Source organism: Molossus molossus, unplaced genomic scaffold (assembly GCF_014108415.1).
Source record: "Molossus molossus isolate mMolMol1 unplaced genomic scaffold, mMolMol1.p scaffold_m16_p_8, whole genome shotgun sequence".
NCBI lineage: Eukaryota > Metazoa > Chordata > Mammalia > Chiroptera > Molossidae > Molossus > Molossus molossus.
The window spans coordinates 87,520,131-87,541,047 of NW_023425402.1; the positions used below are offsets into that span (position 1 = coordinate 87,520,131).

A 20,917-nucleotide genomic window follows, 5' to 3' on the forward strand; every position below is an offset into this window, starting at 1 on the left:
TTTTTAACAAGAAATGCAAGTTAGAGTGAACATGAATATTAACAGGATAGTGTTTTATTGTGCATTTACAGTATTCTTTATTGGTTGATTTTAAAAAAAACTATGAGCATATATTACTTTAATAGAACAAACCAAAAAAAAGAAAACCCCAGGAAAAAAACCTAAGTTGTTAACATTACTTTTTTTTAAGCTTCTGAGTTTCTTTCCTCCTAGATAGTACCAATGTTCTTCCTCCTAGTAGATGTGAATTTACAGCATGCTGTGATAAAAATGTGCTGGAATGAGCTTGAGGAAAGCAGTCTCCTACTCTCAAGCCCCTGTGGTCCAGGTAATTACAGATTTATCTGGGGACCTACTCTAGCCTACTGTGGAGAATCACTAACTCAAGCCTGTCTCCTTCTCCTGCAGTGGGAGAGCAAATGCTTCCATCACCCACTAACATTTCAGTGAACCAGATGAAATGTTGGAAGGGACCTGGCACATTCGGCAACAGAACAGGTGTGTTCCACTTGGAAGGACTTAATAAGATCCAGCAGCTGCCAAGCTATTAAAAGGTATAATTTTACTTCTTATTTTGTAGTTTGAATAGAAATCATTTAAAAAGAAAGAAAACAACTCAGGAGGTTTCTTTCCTTTTTTCCTTAATAAGTATAAAGAATACAATTCTAAAGGCTTCCACATGAAGAAGGGTACAATGAAACAAACATAAAACAGGGATGTAAAAAATCAACGTGACACAAACATGGCCAGCTGTGCAGGTAACAGCTGTCTGTGTGGTGACGGTGGTGGAGGGAACAGGGCACTGGCCTGAGAACATGGGGGTTGGGCTCCTAATTAGGAGTGTTGTTTTTAATGTGAGTCTTACTACCTTTCTGGATCTTGATTCCCTCATCTATAAAATGAAGGGAATTGACTAGAGTCATCAGTGATGATCTCTAAAGTTCCTTCCATATTACCAATTCTCTAATTCTATGAATTTAGGACTCTCCCCTACTTCTCGTCACAACTTTTCATGTTCTTTTTTAAAAAAAACATATCTTACATATGATAATAAAAATAAAACTTGCACATGAAATTAAACATCTGATAGAATTTGTGGTAGGTTTATAAGGCAAGATCTTGATAACATCAAACCATACGTATCCTGATAGAGGAACTAAACTGAAGACGTGCACCTAGGCCAGGTGCTAAGGAAGCCCAGTTACACATTTCTCAAGGGCTGGTCATGACTCAGAGTGTACCTGAGGCATTTTGACTATCTGGGACAACATTACCCGTTCTCAGGGACTTCTTTTTACATAAGTGTAGATCATTTTTTATACTTTTTCCCACAGGGAAGTAAAACATTGTCAAACTATACAAGTGGAAAATTCCTAAGAGGTAAAATACATGTAGGAGTCTATTCTAACATATGGATTCAGACAAACAGACCAAATCATGTTCTTTGACAAAAGAAATTATGTATCTTAAACATTAAAGCCCAATGTGAGTTCATCTCCTTCGTGAGAACCTTTCTACTCCCTTGTCCAAATGGATTCTTATCCTCTGCAACAATGTTGCTTTAGCTATTTTATGTCTTTCAGTGTTTTACTTTGCATGTCTGCAAGTTCCCTGAGATCTATTAGAATTAGGATTTGGGCAGCAGTGGGTTAGCCTGAAGGGCATCTCAAGGGTCAAGAAGAATTGCCTGCTGTGATACGAATATAAAGGTGTATTTTAAGCAAGAAGATCAGTCTATAAGAGGAAAAGGCACACAAGATCAACAATGTCAGTTACAGTCTGAACGAGGATGATGATGCAGTGAGTTCTAAGCAGAGGAGTGGCACAGGTAGTGAGACCTGGGGAGTCCTGGAAGCAGGCGAGAGGTCTCCATCATGGTAACACGGGAGCATGAGGAAGAGGAAGGGGCAATGCCAACTTCACAGGCAGCCAGTAAGAATTCCTTATATATCCTGTGGCTGAGTCAGAATTACTTCAAGGCTATTTACTGGGCAGGACCCCACAGAGGTGGGGTTAGGTAACCCCAATTTCAAAGGTCAGCATGATACAGCATCAGGGATACTAGTAAGCCACTACAAGTGAAGACTGTGTCTATCATAGCCTCTCACACAGTTCCTGACACAGACTACAAATATCATTAGCTGTCCCGCTGGCTAATGGCAATGTTACAAATATTTTGGAAATTTACATTATCTTCCTAAATTCTTAAATCTGGTGAATTCTAAACAGTGGATAATATTACACATGTAGCACTTGACCATAGTCAATACCTTGTTAACACTTCCATTGTATCCCTTGCAGCCCCCACGCTGTCCCAGGCAACTGGCGCCCTAAGTCCTTGCTGTCTGTGGAACTGGTGTTTGACCGAGAAATGCTTTTTCTTTCAGTTCCTTGAAGGATAGGCTGTTCATTCTCACATTCCAAGCATGGACCTGGAGTTAGCATGGGCCTCTTGGCTCTCTGTTGCTGATTTTAGGCTGTTCTACATTCAAAACACTCTTCCTTGGGTGCCTTCACACCTGGCTAGAAGATCATCTATCTTAGCAGCTGTCACCTTCAGACACTGCGTCACTCTAATATGATGGTTTTCAATGTTGGCACATTAAAATCACCTGGAAAGCTTTTGCAATCTTACCCACACTGAGGTCCTACTCTAGACCAATTAAATCAATTTGTGGGTGTGGGGACAAGCACCAGAATTTTTTTTTTTTAATTTCTTAGGTGATTTCAATGTAAAGCCAAGGTTGAGACATCTGCTCTCCCACAAGAATTAGGACTTCCGCTCTTGGTTTAGTGTCCCCTTTACCCCAACTCTTTCAATCATTCTGGAATTTCAATATCCAAGTGAAAATTTAAGCAACTTGGTCCTGACTCCTTGGCCAGCTCAATTCTAACCACAGGTCCTTCAACTTCAGCTCTTAACATACAACTCCAAGAATTTATCATAACCTTGAGCTGCTTAACATCTGAAATACCAATGAAACAAGTTTCTTGACTGACAGGCTACAGTTCCAGGTGGTTAACTCCTTTGCTGCATGGCTGTGCCTCCGCCTGGGTGTGGGTGGCTCACAGCAACCCCGCAGAGAACCTTGCTTTCTACATTGACCAGTCTTCTGATTCCACATTCTTTCCAATTTGGCTCATCTTCCCTAATGTGTCACTCCAGTGGTTCTCTTAGCATTTCTATCAAGTCTCTTATCCTCTTGGCTTCTATCACTCCCACAACTCCAATTATATATCAAACCAAACCTGTCTCTCCACTGCTATGTCCTAGATGCTGATCACTACTAAAGAAAAAAATCCAACTACATAGAATTATGTCCCTTCCATTTTTATGGTACTCAAACAGCAGCTCCAGAACTACTTAGAAATCTCTTTTTATGTCCCAAAAGAGCGCCTGCACCTCCCGTGCTCACAGGTATGCCAACAGTCACCATTCTTCCTGTCTCACACCTTTCACCCTCACATTTGAAGCGGACCTTCCTTTCTGTGTTTGAGAACATAACACTATCCTTAACTTCTAGACTCCCACTTTATTAACTTACTTACTACATCCTTACTCACATGCATCTGTCTCAGAGGGGTACTGCTCTAAGCTCAGTACTATTGACACCTTTGGCCAGAATCCTTTGTTGAGGACTGTCCCATGCATTCCAGGATGTTTAGCAACATCTGTGACCTCTACTCACTAGATGATAGCAGACAGTAGTATCCCCCTCCTTGCAGCTATTTGCAAAAATATATCCAGACACTACCAAATGCCTCCTTGGAGGCAAAATCACCCTCCGCTGAGAACCACTGCTCTAAGCCAATAATAATCTATCAATTTGTCTTTTCAATAAAAACGTCCTGCTTTCTCCAGGATCCACAAGTGCTTTGTTTATCTGTCTTAAACATGAACAAGTCCATTGGCTATGTCTTCTTAGAATATAATTGTATGTGTCACACCAGTATTTAAAAGTCATTCCTGGAACTTGGTCTTCCTCTAGCTACTGCTTGACTTCTTTCTTTCTTCAAGTGAAGCCCTGGGAATGACTTCCATGAGTTCACTCGCTGAGGCCCCATTTACTCTTCAGTCCTTGTCACACTATCATCAACTCTTGATACCAGTGCAACGGTGCCAAGGTCTTCCATTACCAAATGCTTGGACAACTGACGTGACTGGCCATTTTGCACACTACTGACGACATACCCTCCTGGAACCTCTCTTCTTCCTGGATTCCAGGGCACTTCTTTTTCTCTGGATCTTTCCTTCCCCTTTGATGATTCTTTCTTAATATTCTCCTCTTCCCTTGATTGTCCCTTAAATACTAGTGTTCAACTGGAATTCTGTCCTTAGACTCTTCTCTCAGAAGTCTACAATGTTTGTTGTATCTCCTTCATTACAAGCCTCAACTCTACTGGTGCAATATAATAAAAACACTAACTCCTCCCTATTTTATTCTGAAGCCCGACCTTCTTTTAAATTCCAATCCTATATGTCTGGTTCCCTAGTGAATATTTGTACCTGGGAGCACTACAAACACTACGGACAATCAAGATATCTAAAACTGAGCTCATCACATACTACTTCCTACCATTCTTTGTCTCTATCTCCCCAAATCTTCCTTATTTTTTTATTATTTCTGTTGTACCACCATCCATTCATTTATATAATAAGCCAGGGCCCTTAGCACAATTCCTAGATTACAACCTCACTAATCACATCAAATCAACCATAAAATCCTGTCAATTATACCTTTTCCCTCTACCCCAATGAGTTCAGGCTTTTATATTTTATTTCGATGGATTCATAACTTATTTCCTTGTCCCAGGTCTTAGACAATCACTATGCTGTCACTAGAATGGTATTTTTCACATGCAGATCTGTACATGTCATTTCCTAAATTCCCTTCTTGAGGGGAAATCGTCTGACGAATACTAAGCATCTTAGCAGAGTACACTAGGCTCTCCATGGCTTGACTTCTACATTTCTCCTATGCTTCTCTCCATCAGGCCTATCTTCCACAAAATAACTACACTTACCACACCATACTCAAGTTGTCCCCTCTGCTGGAATGTTGTTTCTAAGATCATCTCTCTAGCACATACTTTTTCATCCTATAAGCCTTAGCTCAAACATGACCTCCTTGGGAACTCTTCCTGTACTCCCTAGGGCAGGTTTAGAGGGTTTCTTTCTCTGTGCTCTCAATACACTGTGCACATATTTTCATTACAGTTCCTACCATAGTCTGTTGGAATTGCCTACTTGCAGGTATCTCACCCACCGGCCTGCTAGCTCAAGGGCAAGTGCTTTGCCTACTCAATCCTGTTTCAGTGAAGACTAATGGATTGCTTAGTATGGAAGTAAGCACTCAGTAAATATAAGCTAAATGACTAATGATGGTACATGACAGGTTCCACTGTCAGAAAACTATACAACAGTTTACGTTATCAAGAAGTGAAGTTATTCAGTCGAAGGCAAAAGCTAATGTCACAAAATAAAATAAGTTCAAGAAGTAATATACATGATGGTACACTGCTCATTAAACTTTGTATCAAAGTACTATTAACATCAGAAGAATACTTACTGAAGGATCTGAAGGTCCAGGCTAAAAAACATGACATTTTGCTGTCCGAGAATATATTCATACTCATTTTAATCTGAAAATATTTTAAATTCCTAGCAAGTAAAAGGAATGCTCCAGGAAGACAGAACATCTTTATTCTGTGGGCTTCAATGACCTTCAGTATACATGTGTACCCTCTGAGGTGGGGCTAATAACAGTGTCGGTATCAATGCTACAGAAATGAAGACAGAGTGGAAATAGCATCCCACTTAAAGTTGCAAGTTCTACTCTGGGTCTTTGTCTTGTTACTTGGGCTGTGACTTGAGGTCACTTTAATCTCTGAGCCTCCTCATTTCCTTTTCTGGAAAATGCTATAATAATATTTGCCTTATATATTTCGTAATGTTGGTGCCAATATTATGAGAAATAATGTAAAAAATAAAGAATGTAAGCATGAAAAATAAAGTAATATTTTATCCAGAGAAAGTGAAAAATGAAGTACGTATGCTGTACATTTTCTTGAAAAAATTTACCTTCTGAGAAGATGAAGAAAGTTTTTCCATTGTGGTTTTTTCCTTGGGGGTTAGAGGAGGGGATCGCTCCTTCACCTCTGGAGGCAGTTCCCGATACAGTGCTGGAATTGAAAAAGAAAGTCAAGTAATCAAACCGAAGAGCACCGTTTCATGGGGGGAAGAAATAATGATGGAAGGGGCAGATATAAAACTAAAGAAACTGATATAAAACTAAGCTAAGGTGATTTGTAGTCTTACACATTAGTTATCAAAAGAACATAACTTATAGTTTTAAAGTTTTGATCAGCAGAATTTCATAAAGATAGGAATCCTGACTTATGTGGTTATGCAGATTCTTATTTCATTTTATGTTCATGTCAGGAACCTGCTGCATGCATGGCTGTTTGCTAGGTGCTGCGGGAGGGGATGCGGAGATGATCCAACCGTCTTTGCTCTCAAGGAGCTTACAGTCTGGTCAGAGACATAGGTTCACAGAGAACTGTAATATAAAACGGAATGTGACACCACTTAAGAGAGAGATAATAACAAAGAAAAACTCTGATGTAGGGATGGTAGATGCTTAATGGAAGAAATAGTGTGTGTGTTTGACTCTGAAGAATAGGGAGAATTTTGCCAGGCAGAGGTGTGGAGAAAGAATAATTAATTTGGGAAGATGGTATGAAATAAATAAGCATGGGGCAAGGACTACACACAATACTGAATCTATTCACAATGTTGAATCTGAGATTATTATAATGTAAAATTATAATCTATATAATCTATTTAGTCTACACACAGTGCTGAATCTAAAAAGTCAGGTGAGAATTTATAGGGCTAAAAAGAAAATCTATTTTGGTTAAATGATTTGGGCAACTCTGAGCTAAGAGAAATTGTTAAAATGCACCTAATCAAATTTCTAAGATTATGAGATATATTAATTAGCTTTGTGTATGGGTTGATTTCAATATGGCTTTCTTTCTCTCTTATTGGAAAGGATGTTAGATGTGATTAAGGGAAGCTGATGATGTTTTTCTTCCCAGTGGCTTAAGATAAAAAGGGAGTAAGGCCTTTATAATAACGGGGTACCTATGCCTTCTATTGTACAGCCCTTTAGCAGACATGGCTCTCAAGTGAACAGTTGGTACAGGTTCTATTCAAATACATACTTCCTTAGATCATTTGCTTTGCATACTTGGCTATGGATAAAGGACAATTTTTACTATTTTTAGAGTGAAATATGCTGCTAACAGTCATTTTTTTCTCTAACGTTAAAACAAAGCAGGCAAGATTTTGTTAAACTCAGGTAAAAAGTAGGAGAAAAGGAGAAAAAAAATCCCCAATGAAGTGAGAATTCAATCATATTCTCAGGTTATCTGAGGATTTTTTTCTGTTTGTTCTGGTCTTTACAAGGAATTTCCTACAAGCAGTAACTGATGCCCAAAGAAAACATCAATTATTCTGGGATACAATAAGGAATTATGGCAGTTGAAGAACAGTCACTACGTGAGAATATCAATTTCTGTACATACCAATATCTATCATTACAGCATGCTTCGGCTTCAGAAGTCTCACTTGGGATATTATGGAAGAAAAATTTTATTGGTTTTTTAACCCACTACAGATTAAATATCTATACCCTCTCCAGATTTGGAAGACTAAGAGGTATTCCTGCAAACTAATTAGATTCTAAAGTTAAAGCACCCAATATCATTCTGCCTAGAAATAGGCAATCCTTTTACATGGTCAAGTTTAAAAACTTTGTTTTCATTTATATCTGGATTAACAACGAATTGTAATTTCTAGTTAAAATGATAGATATACTCTAGACAAACTGTGATTGTGTAGGCAGCTCTTGGTTTAAAAACAGAAGCTGAATTCCAGCTGTTGACCCTGTGGGAAAGCCACCATTGGGAACGAGATACTTGAGACAATTTGGACGTTAGAAGTGCAGATCTTTTGGGAGATGACTGGGAATTAACCCGTCCTTCCACATTGCCTTATGTTTTCTCCATTATATATCTTCTTTTAAACATAAAAATATACCTGCAATACAGTTTTAGAGTTATCAGTCATTTACTACTCAGAGAATGAGTACTGAGACAGTGACACAGAGGAACTACAGAATTTTGTTGTGTGAGAGAAGAGGTAATTTTTGAGACATCTGGAACTTCTGAGGGGAGTTGCAAATAATCTGAGGAAGGTAGGTGCAGTGAGACCGGGAGCCCTGAGAGACAGGACAGGGGAGACTGGGAAGTACCAGCATACAGACAAGGTGGTGGGAAGGGGCCAAAGAGTACATATTTCATCTGGGCTTAAGTCAGCATCCAGTACTCATGGAAGGGGGGAATTCTCCCTCTGCCATCTCCTTTGCTCTAAAAAATTTAGACCTTAGTTTAGGAATCAGTACTTTTATTTGGCTATTTTTGGGGTTAAATGGAGTTTCATAGACTGTGAAAAGCACCTATTATCTATAATAATTACTTCTTTGCAGAAACAAAAGGCTTAATAATAAATATGCTAATCTCAAGGCTGTCTATACTACATTTTAAATCAGAACTAAATGATTTTAGTATTTCTGGGAAAAAACTTAGAGATGACAAAGCTTAACTCACTAATTTTTATAGGAGGAAACTGAGGCATATCAGTAATAGCTGTGGAGAAACTAGGATTAGAAATCAGTTTTTCTGACCCCCTGAAGATTGTATTTTTCCTACCACACTAGAAGTTAATTGCTGATAGGAAGCATTCTTCTGAAGAAGTGTTACTGTATTTCTTCCCCTTTTTCTAGTCTTTATTTCCAGGCTCTGTGTGTTCTATTTTCACCTCTCAAGGTGAAATCTATAGGTAGTAGTAAATGTACCACTTTCAGAAACTATTTAGAATTCCTTCCCCAGCTCCTTTCTGTATTCTTTCACAAACGAGGAATGAAACAACCTACTGTAGGCAGGCAATGGGTCACAATCAGGCCTGAGGTATATAAAGTAAAAGAATGGAAGAGGTTCTTAAAGTGCCTGTCAGCGGAGTAGTCACTGTGGCAAGAGAAGAGCTGATATGATGGTGCGTGAAGAGCATGAAGCAGGTGGGGGGGGGGGGGGGCGCTGAAGGTGGCTGTAGGTAGATGGGTAGGTCCTGGGATGAGAAGTCCATGAAGCAAATATTCTAGAATGCAATAACTTTCTGGTGTACTAGTGCCTCCTTTTATTTTTATTTTTTGCATCATGAAAATGAAAAGCAATAACCACTGGTAAACATATGCAAAAGTTACAAAGACAGTAAATTATAGGGTAGAAAAATGATAAAATCTTGTACTATCAGTTATACCATATTAGTAAACCAGGAAGGGAGCATAAAACTTACTTTCACTAGCCACATGATTAGCTGGAAAATAACCTTCCTGTCCCTTTCCTATGCTGCCATACCACCAGTCTTCATTATCTTTGAAAAACACTCGGATAATGTCTCCACGATGGATGGTTAGTTCATCTGATCGATTCGCTGTGTAGTCATAAAGAGCCACTACCTAAGAGAGAGATAAGACCACCACAGCTTTATCACAACTGTACCACAGAGAAAACCCCCAACATTCACTTCCTCTTGCAGAAGAGCAGCTGAAACCAAAGCAGTACTTTGGTAAGTCTGAGGCGGTCTCAAGGTTTGCTAATGGGATCAGGGGTGGTGGGAACACAGCAGGAGAAGCAAGATAAAAGACTGTGGGATTGAGAAATGGTTAAGAGCATTCAATACACTAAGATTAGCTTCAAAATAGCAGATGTTAATTTTTTAAAGTAAATTACTTGTGAAGCAAATAAAAAAAAAGGTCACATACTATTCACTTTCTTAGAATTGCTTTATACTACCTTTAGTTCCCATTCTCTGTGCTAAGCAGATGCATCTGAAACAAATTCTTTAGAGGAGCAACAATTTTACAAAAAGGAAAAGCTCAATGGAACAACCCAATTATATAACTTCACCATGATAACCTGGTATACTCACAATGTCTCTTTTTGAGATATATTTCTCTACAAACACATGCATTTGATACTTTATATTAATAATCTGAATCTTCTGACTACCTTTTAAAATACTCTGATAAGCTCATTTTCAGTAGACAGAAATTTAAGAGGAAAAGCCTTTCTATGAGAGTTCTCTTCTGTTTTGGGGAACTTCTTTGTGCCCGCCTGCAGCCACTGTATAATCTGGATCACAACACTTTCCCTCGGCTTTCTCCGTGCTTAACTTAATGTCAGACTCTGGCCTCCACAACTCTCCACAAGTGAGAGAATTTCTGTTTTAAGTCACACTAAATTGGTGGTGATTTGTTACAACAGCCATAGAAAACTAACACATGTGAATTTTACTTTGGTGAGTGCTGGATTTTCTTGTAATCCTTTTAACAGTGTTGGACCTTTTTTTTTTGGTATGCAGTTATTTGAGATAATTTTGATTCTTCTAGGTTTGCTTGTAAGTTTTGTTAGAGCAGATTTAGAAGACTTTCCTGTAGGACTCAGTAAACCCCATTTTCAGGGTGTAAATTATCCTCCTGATAATTCTACCTGATGCCCCGTATTAGGAATGTGAATTATTCCCATCCTGTTGTGCAGTCCACTACTTTCCTTCCGCAGTTGTATCTCATGCATATGCAGATCAATACTCAGCCAAAGACTTGTTAGGGTACTACTTATGGTTACTGGCAGAATTACCAATTAATATAAGGCAAAATAAAAAGTAGTATCTTAGTAATTATTCTAACTGCCAGAAGCCTTGTTATAATTTAATGCACATTAACTAATATATGTACATTTTTGTGTTCATGATAAATGCAATTATGACATCATTACACTTTGGCATCTTTTAAGAAAGCACATTAAAGTTCAATATAGAAATATTTGTTATTCTTAACTTGTACTTAAGTAATAAGAAAACATTTGTTCTTTTTTATCTTATACATTTACTTCTCAGATATGGTCCATCTCCTGTACGCGTGCAGTGACCTTCGGTTATGTGGCTGGCCCTGTTACTTCACCACTCTGCTTGTATTGGAATAGAGAGCGGCTTACACACAAAAACAATGAGCTGGAGCAAAGGGAGAAGATATTTCTTGTGCAGCTTGCATAAAGACTGTGCAGAAGTGTGTATGGTCAAGACAGGCAGTTCCATTTACAGCATGCTTTGTTACATAGTTACAACATGATGTGATTGCAGTTTTTTTTTTTTTTTAACTATGAAACCCTTGAGAGATCATGTACCTTCTAGTTGAGATAAAGTATTTATAATAGATTGTGCCTTCAGATTCTGTTTGCTGCTTCTTGGACATTTAGGACACACTCTTGATTGATTTTATAGAATGCTGAAGACAGGGTTCCTCCCTTCTTTCATGTTTTAAACAGCTTCATTATCCATAAGAGGTATGGGTATAACTGTAGCATTTTGTATGCTTTTTCAGAGAAATGGACCATTTCCTTGACTAATGAAGATACTTCTCACATAATCAAACAACAGTTTATATACATCTTGATCCTATTCTTTTTTTCCCTGTGTTTTTTGAGAATTAAATGGCCCTCATCAAATACAGTCTTCAGTCCCTTCTGGGTTACAGCTGAACATTGTCCAAAGCAGCATGCTCCTATCTTAAAATTGTTTCTGTTCTTGTTCTGCACATATAGGTTTTCTTTCCATTCAGTCTTACTAAAGTTTTGGGATCACCTCGCAGGTCGATCTGAGTTGCTAGTAATAAAAGGGTACGTTCGGTACATGCTTCTCAAATTCTGGCACCCACTCCTTTTGCATTGTGAAAGGAGGCTGGCTGCAGAGAAGCATATAAGGAAGACATCAGTCACTGGATGAGACGACCTTAGTTTTCTGTGTGATCATAAATTTCCTGTCCGGCTGTGTCCCAGAGTCCCAGGATGTACTTCTTGCCCTTTAATGGTGATGCTGACTGTGTAATAGTGGAAGATGGTGGGCACCGACTCCTCTGGGAAGGTGTCAATGGCATAGCTCATGAGTAGCATGTCTTGCCCACTGCTCTGTTGCCGACCACCATGAACTAGTGACTAGAGCCATGTTGCTACTGAATAGTCGTGAGCCATGCTGCTATTGGACAGTCTCTGGGCATGGTCCCAGCCTCACCCCCCTAGCTACATCTGCCTGTTGCCCCCAGTAATTATGTAACAAGTGAAATAAAATAAGCTCTATGAAAGTCTTATTTCTCAATAATGTCAATATAGGAATATTTGGTCTTTACTATTAAAACAGAAAAATAGAGCAGATAAAAACAGATAGAAAACCAAATTTAACAATAAATCTTGATTGTACAGAAGTACATTAAATATTCAAATGACTCCTTTACTATTAGTGGCAATGGGACTATATTTAATTTCACCAGAAGAATAAAGAAACATACAGCCCTATTTCTAGCATCATGTGACAAAAATATATGTAGTTTCTTCTGATTATTTCCACAAGTACTATGAAGACGACCCTAAACATATTTATAAGAAAGAAACCAAGGTCCTGTTATTTTTAATTGATCTTATCTGGATAATAATGGATTAAGAAAACAGAGATAAAGAAAGTAAATAATTGCACAAAGTTTATTGTCTCTGTACCAGACAAACTATCTGTTCCTATCCTGCTATATAATGCTAGTATATGTGAACCTTAAACACTTCATCAAACAAATATTTGATTCCAAATACCTTTGCAAAGTAAATACCAAGGGTAATGGAAAGAATACCAAACTAGAAATCAAGACACTGAGTTTCCAGTTCTGTCTAGGCCTCCAAACTGAAGTATATTTCAGAACACTCAGACTGAATGTCCGTAAACTAAGGGGAGTGAAGCAGATGATAAGTTGATAAACTTTCCAGCATTAAAATTTGATCATACCAGGTATTCAAATAACTATTTCAAAAAAACAGCATTCATAAATTTTGAAGTAAAGTCAACATTTTAATTCGGTAGATAGCAGTGTGGCTGTATTGTCTGTAATCATAGATGAATTGGAAAAGTTAGTTTGACTGCTGCAACACTATATAGGAAAAACTTGCAGAAATAATTCAAACAATAAGTATAAAGCCTTTCTTCTGAATTTACCATGTGGAAATAACTTCTTTCTTCTTTGACAAATAGAAATGGCCTGCCCTTCAGAGTTCACAAATAATTTACTCATTTTATATGATGATTAGTATCAATTAAACTTTTTCTTACAGAAATCACAGTTCACATACGTTATCACAGTGAATTATTAGTGTTTCACTGACAAAGGCTCTAACATATATCTTTTTTTTTTTATTCTCACCTGAGGACATTTTTCCATTTTTTGTTCAGATAGAGTGGGAGGGAGAGAGAGGAAGAGAGAGAGAGAAAGAAACATCGACGTGAAAGGGACACATCGAGTGGCTGCCACCTGCACAACCCAACCAAGGCTGGGGACAAACTGCAACTGAGGTATGAGTCCTTAGCGGGAACCGAACCCAGGGCTCTCTGGACTGCAGGCCGACGCTCTAACCGCTGAGCCAAACTGGCCAGGGCTAACATGTATCTTTTTATTGGTTATTTTTTTTTTTTAAATCAAAGGAATGATGCAGACCTTTATAGACTAGACTATATATTTGTTGTTGTTAGCAAAGAAAAATGATAATGTACTTTAATTTTATTTCTTGGGAGGGATAGTAAATAGAGAATTATGAATCATTGGTTTACATTCAAGTGAGGTCTCCAGACCACAAGTGGCACATTACCTGGAAACTTGTTAGAGATGCAAATTCTTGAGCCCCATTCCAGAAAAACTGAAATCATTTAGTCTGGGGATGGACACAGCAGTCTGACTTTAACAAGCCTTCCACGTGATTCTGATACACCTAAAGTTTAGTTAATACTTTATTTCAACAAATTTTATAAAGCATGTACTCTATTTTTTTGCGCATACCAAGTGATGCAACTGAATGGGTAAGAAACAATTTAAAACATAAAGCCAAATCTTATAACAAATTGTTACTGGTAAAACTTAAAAGCAAACCTTTTCCTCCTTTCCTATTGGCTTTACTTATCTTTCTTAGTTTCCCTCTGGTCTCACTGACACGCTGACCTGCTCCAGATTTGATAATTTAACATTTACTTTGTCATTTTTTTCAACAAAGTCATTCTCATACTGCAACTAGGAGTCATAGTAATTATTTCTTAGGTTTCCCTACACTTCTTAAGGATTAGCAAAATTTTAAAAACAGAAAAACAAGCAAAATTGAAAGATTAAATCTGTTTACCCAGTAATAATTATTAGGTATCTATTGTGTCTCAGCTACCCTTCTAGGCTGGGAAGACAGTAGTGAACAATACAGAGATGCTGCCTTTAGGGAGCTTCCATTTTATTGGATGTTTCATTGCTTTTGGTCTGGTGGCCCTTTTTAGTTTTATTTTTTTGTTAATCCTCACCTGAGGATATTTTTCCATTGATTTTTAGACAAGAGTGGAAGAGAGGAAGGAAGGAGGGAGGGAGAAAGATGGATGTGAGAGACAGACACAGGACTGGTTGCCTCCCTCACGACCCCAACCGGGGTTAGGGACCAAACCTGCAATGCAGGTACATGCCCTTGACTGGGAATGGAACCTGAGACCCTTTGGTCCTTGGGCTGACACTCTAACTGCTGAACCAAACCAGCCAGGGCTGGTGGTCCTTTTTAAAAGAGCGATACCTTTAATATTTGTGCTAGTTACTCTTCTGTTTCTCCTATTTATTGTCTAACCGCTGAGCCAAACCGGCCAGGGCAAGCCTCCTTTAAATTATCTTAATAAACCATGAGTTATGAGTAAACTTAAAATTACTAATAAAAAACTAGATACAGCCCTGGCCGGTTTGGCTCAGCGGTTGGAGTGTCGGCCTGCGGTACAGAGAGACCCAGGTTCGGTTCCCATTAAGGGCACGTACCTCGGTTGCAGTTTGTCCCCGGCCCTGGTTGGGTCGTGCGGGTGGCAGCCACTCGATGTGTCCCTTCACGTCGATGTTTCTCTCTCTCTCTCCTCCTCTCTCTCCCTCCCGCTCTATCTGAACAAAAAATGGAAAAATTTCCTCGGATGAGGATAAAAAAATACAAAACAAACAAATAAAAAAAAACTAGATACAGAAAATATTTTTAAACAAAAATAAATTCAAGTATTTGCAAATAACATACTTTGAAGATACTCAATTTCAGTAGTTATAAATTATATACTCCATAGTTTAAAGCAGTGATTTATAGAGACTATGTATAGAAATATATCCCTTATAAGAAATAAAATATTCTTTTTTTTTTTTTACCCTACTGCATTTATTGCTTGGTTTTATTTACTTACAGATGCTACTTTCCTGGCCAGCTCCTTCCATAGCTGCAGTGTTGTGAGAGGTAGTAAAAACTTCAAATATATATATGAACATAAAAACTTATAAATATTAAAGTAAAAAACTGTTAACTAAAGTTTGTTAAGGAAATACCCGTAAGAATATTTAAATATTAAAAAACAAAAATACACCTGTATGTAGATATGTGAGTTATGAAAGGATCTTCAAAGAGACAGACCTGCGTTGGTGGTATAGTGGTGAGCACAGCTGCCTTCCAAAGAGACAGACCTGTGTGTATTGCTACAAAATGACTTTAGAAAAGCCCTTTCTAAACTTAAACAGGCACTTAGAGGAATTCAAAAATGTCTAAATGAGTTATAGTTTCCATTGTTCTCTTTTAGAGAGATGTATGGGTCTATTTCTCTGTGCTTAAATACATACCTAACAGAGATCACAGATCTATTACTTAAAAATAACATGAGGTCTGAAGACAAGTCTTTTGAGAATAAAATTAAATCTCTTTTTGGTGATAAATGGCACTTTCAAGATTTCCTGTGGACCACCTCTAAGCACAAAGTTGTAGTTCTTGATATTGCAAGACAATCTGTACAGAAACTTTTGAGAACTGCTTAAGAGCACTCCTAAGGACATCTGTTAAATTTATTAATAAGATTCATTAAAATTATAAAAAATTTCTAAAAACATAAATTAACATCTCATTCTTATAATAAGCATCTCAAGTGTACACTACACATATGGCATTGTACATACATCACAGGGGCAATAAAGAAATGAAGCACAGAGTTTTTGACCTGAAGATGTTTAGAATATAAAAAATTTATAGTTTCAAATATTATATGCACATAATACTTATTAAAGTTTAGCATAAATTAATATCTTTAAAATAATGTGCTGTTTTAAGAAATATTTTATTTTAAAATGTCTCATTTATTCAAGGTTTTAAAATTCACTAGTTCTAAAACAAATATATAAATCTTAGTTTAGATTTTTCTCGTCATCATGTACTTCTACTGTTGTTATTTAATTATCTGCTCTGCTATGGATATGTCTGCATATCTGTCTAGATATATCTGTAAATATATGTATCACCATTTATTTAATGCTTACTATATGCTAGGAATGTGCTAAACATTTATATATCTTTTTATAACATATATAGTATATATATACATTATATTTTACATTACATAGTACATATATATATATATATACACACACACACACACTTATATACACACACAGACACTTATATACAGACAAACATATTTGTGTATAACTTTTGGTTCCTTAATTATAAAGCAAAATAATTATTATTTGTCTAAATAACAGAGTTTAGCAGATTCTAAATGTTAGCGGGTCTGCTTTTCTCTTAAGCCTATGCTTTTTTTTTTTTTTTAAATTCCTCACTTGAGGATACTTTTCTATTTATCATCAGATAGAGTGGAAGGGAGGAAGAGAGAGAGAGTGAGAGAAACATCAATGTGATAGAGCCACATAGACTGGTTGCCTCCCGCAGGACCAAACCAGGGCCAGGGACGAACCACAACCAAGATATGTGTCCTTGACCAAAATCGAACCCATGACTCATTGGTCTATGGGTTGATGCTCCAACCACTGAGCAAACTGCCCAGGGCTATGCTTTTAATCATTAAACTTATATATTTAAGTTTGAAGTTAGAGGCCTTCACATAAACAAGTAAATACAGGACGGCTGGTTCATGACCTGTGACTTTCCTTAAGATTATGCCAAAAGAAGGGTCTTAAAAACTTGGTAATTCTATGAAAGAAGGCACCTGAAGATCACCACAGCACCTTTCTTCAGCTTCTCAGTCACAATTGGTTGAGGCCACCAAGTGGGAAGCTGAAATTGGGCTAAAATGACAGCTCATCTATAGGTGTATCAACGTGTGTATCCATTTCATCACTGCAGTTTATAGTTAAGGGTGGAGGAAACTACTGAAATGAATACAGGTAGAGTTAATATGGAAGAACTATGTGACGGAATCTTGAGTAATAAATTTAAATGGAAAGAGAAAAGCTTCTTATGATGCTGACAGCCAAACATCACTATTAAGTTGTGCATCTATTTAAACACTGAGGCTTCTCTATCAATAATTCTAACATCAACCCAAATATTCTAGGAAAAGCTCATGTACACACATGTGAGCATTTGATTTTGTGGGGAAAAGATAAGAATAGTAGAAGGCTAATGAAGAAGCTTAATGGAAAAATATCTCTTCTTCAGCATAGGATTGTAATTGTGACACATAGAGAGATGTAGGGTTGAATAGGAGGCTCTAAAATTTATGAAGCAGTATTTCAAATGGCAAAACAGATATCAGCAAATCAAAATTTTAAGAAGAAAATAAAACATTCTGAGCTTAGAGACAAATAAGTAGAGGGGTTAGCACTTCCAGAATGGCTCTTTCACAAAAGCAGGAACACTGGTAAAAATAGTCAAAATAAGCTTTTTAAGAAATCTGACAATTAGCCAAAGGTTTATAACAATCCAAGAAGCAATTCAAGAAAAGCAGTTAAATCTTGGTAAACACAGCAAGTTCTGTGGCGTTTTAAACTGCCCATTCTCACTATCCTCTTGCCAGCTCCACGGTAGCCTTAGAAACCAACAGACTCACAACGGTGGTAACTCTGAAAACCAGCAGGCTAGCAGTCACAAGAGGAGGCAGAAAGGTCAGAATGACTCCACATGCCTGTCTCCGGAGAAGTGGCACTGTATGCCCCATGTGACAGGCCCTGAAAAGCTCCATGCTCAGGGCTTGTCTTTATGACTCAGAGCCAGCTGTGTGAACAGCCATATCCCTAGGGCATTTGTCAAAAACAATCAGTTGCAACTTAGTTGGTGATACAAGTTAGGAAAAATAAGGGGATGACCAAAAAATTAAAAGGAAAATCACGTATCTGTAGGGTACTCTGAAAAGCTACAAGACACTCCCGAAGTCTAGAAGGCACGCGCATGTGCAGGACAGTGTATGCCCAGGGAAAACTCTAATCTTTCACTTCTGGCTGACCTTTATAGTCTGCACAAGCAGAGAGTGAAATCTCTGTAAGAAAGCGTTATAAACTGCCTAGGGAAGCACTGAAAACATGTCCCAACACACACAGAGAGCCCCTTGGAAAAAGCTGCAGGACTTGGTTCCAGGCATTTAAGGAAATCTCTGTCCAGTCATTAGCTGACCACTAAGCTAACTAAGTGGATACTTCAGTGGTTGCACAACACAAAAAATATAGACTTTATATAGAATTACTCCGGGAAATTCACTAACTAAATACTAAGAGCCACAATAACAAATTGACAAACCATGAAAGGGTGGTGTAGAGAATCTGATTTCCAGATTTGCCACATTATATTATCTCAAATGTTGTTAGCAACAAAAAATTTACAAGACATAAAAACAAAACAAAAAAACAGCCAAGTATAGCCCTACACAGGAATTAAAGAAGTCAATGAAAATTGTCCCCCAGAAAACCCAGGTATTGCATTTACTAGAAAAAGATTTTTAAAAGTTTATATATGTTAAAAGACCTAAAGAAAATAATGACTAAAGAATTCAGAGGGCCCTGGCCGGTTTGGCTCAGCGGTTAGAGCGTCGGCCTGCGGTCCTGAGAGACCAGGGTTCTGTTCCCGCTAAGGGCACGTACCTCGGTTGCAGTTTGTCCCCGGCCCTGGTCGGTTGTGCGGGTGGCAGCCACTCGATGTGTCCCTTTCACATCGATGTTTCTCTCTCTCTCTGTTCCTCTCTCTCCCCCCTACTCTACCTGAACAAAAAATGGAAAAATGTCCTCGGGTGAGGATGAAGAAAAAAAAAAAAATATCCAAGAATTCAGAGGAAGCATAAGAATGATATTTCAGCAAATAGAAAACATCACTAGAAAGACAAATTATTTAAAAAAAAAAAAGAAATTCTGGAGTTCAAAGGTACAATATTCAATAGAGTGACTGGCTCAACAGATTTGAATTGGCAGAGGAAAGAACCGGTAAAGTTTGAGGATATGCAAATTGAAATTATCTAGTCTGAGGAACAGAAAGGAAAAAGAATTAAGAAAAAATGATAGAGCTCAACATCCTTTCCCAATAAAAACACTTCCTAAACCTGAGAAAGGCTATACAAAGAATGGTGGATCTTGTTAAATGCTTCTCCTGTATCTATTGAGAAAATTATGGGTTTTTGTGCTTAATGCTATTAATATGGCCTACTATACTGATTTTCATATGTTAAATGTGCCTGTCATTCCTCGGACAAATCCTACTTGGTTTCAGTTTAACTTTTTTTTTTTTTGGTTAAGTGCCCCTAGTGGGAACCGAACCTGGGACTATCTGGTCTGCAGGCTGACGCTCCAGCTGCTGAGCCAAACCAGCTAGGGCTGTTTAACCTTTTTTAAATGTTGTAGATTCTGTTAACTAGTATTTTATTGATGTTTTTATATCAATATTCGTAAGAGATTTTGGTCTGTAGTGTTCTGCTCTAGTTCTGGGATCACAGTAATACTGACTCTTTTAATTTTTGGAAGAGTTTGTAAAAGATTAATGTTTTTTTTCTTCTTAAAAACGTGGTACAATTCACCAATGATGCATTCTGTGCCTGGGATTTTCTTTGTAGGAAGTTTTTGGATTGCTAATTGAAGTATATTCAGATTTCTTTTTTCTTCTTCAGTAAGTTTTAAGTTGTGTCTTTTTATGAATCTGTTCCTTTCATCTAGGCTATTTAATTTGTTAGTATACCTTTTGGTAATAGAACTCCCTTATCATTCTTTTTATTTCTCTAAGGCCAGGAGTGGTACCTGATTTTATTAATTTGGGGGTTACCTATTGCCCATCTCGTGGGTCAGTCTAGCTATGGTTTTGATCATTTTCTTGATAGTTAAAAAAAAAACCCAATTTTTGGTTTAATTAATTTTCTCTACTCTTTTTCTGTTTGCTATTTCATTTATTTCCATCCTAATAGATCTGCTAACTTCAATTACATTTCTAAAAACAAAAATTTATCTCTACATTTGATATAAGCTTTGAATCCAATATATACACACACACATATAACATTGTTAAAATATGTATCTAATTTATATAATTACATAATAAAATAATAATTTTCCAAATTAGAAAATGGACAAAGGATTTGAAAAGAGTCTTTAAAGAAGATATACAAATAGACTTCCAAACATGCTCACATCATTACAAATCCAAATCACAAGATACCACTTCCCATCCACTAGGACAGCTATAATAACAAAGACAGTAACAAGTGTCGATGAGGCTGTGGAGAAACTGAAACCCTCATACAGGGCTGGTGGGATTGTAAAATGGTTAAGATTCACTTTGGAGAACATTTTGACAGTTCCTCAAAATGTTAACCATACAGGTAATATGATGCAGTAATTCCAGTACTAAATATACACCCAAGGGAACTGAAAACATTTCCACACAAAACCTGTATATGAATGTTCATATAGCATTATTCATAACAGCTAAAAGTGGAAGTAACTCAAATGCTCATCAATGG

The 20,917-nt window shown here is 37.4% G+C and overlaps 1 protein-coding gene across 10 annotated transcripts in view; it reads right to left on the reverse strand.

The window, feature by feature from the left end:
• Positions 1-20,917, reverse strand: part of AHI1 (Abelson helper integration site 1) — a 187,440-nt gene that overhangs the window by 38,611 nt on the left and 127,912 nt on the right. For all 10 annotated transcript variants that reach the window (XR_004957633.1, XR_004957634.1, XM_036248450.1 and 7 more), the window contains 2 exons: positions 9,419-9,581; positions 6,083-6,183 (listed from right to left, as the gene is read on the reverse strand). Coding sequence is in view for 8 of the 10 variants with exons in the window: in XM_036248450.1 (XP_036104343.1) it covers positions 6,083-6,183; positions 9,419-9,581 (264 nt within the window). In the remaining 2 variants the exon portion in view is untranslated. The remainder of the gene's footprint in view (positions 1-6,082; positions 6,184-9,418; positions 9,582-20,917) is intronic.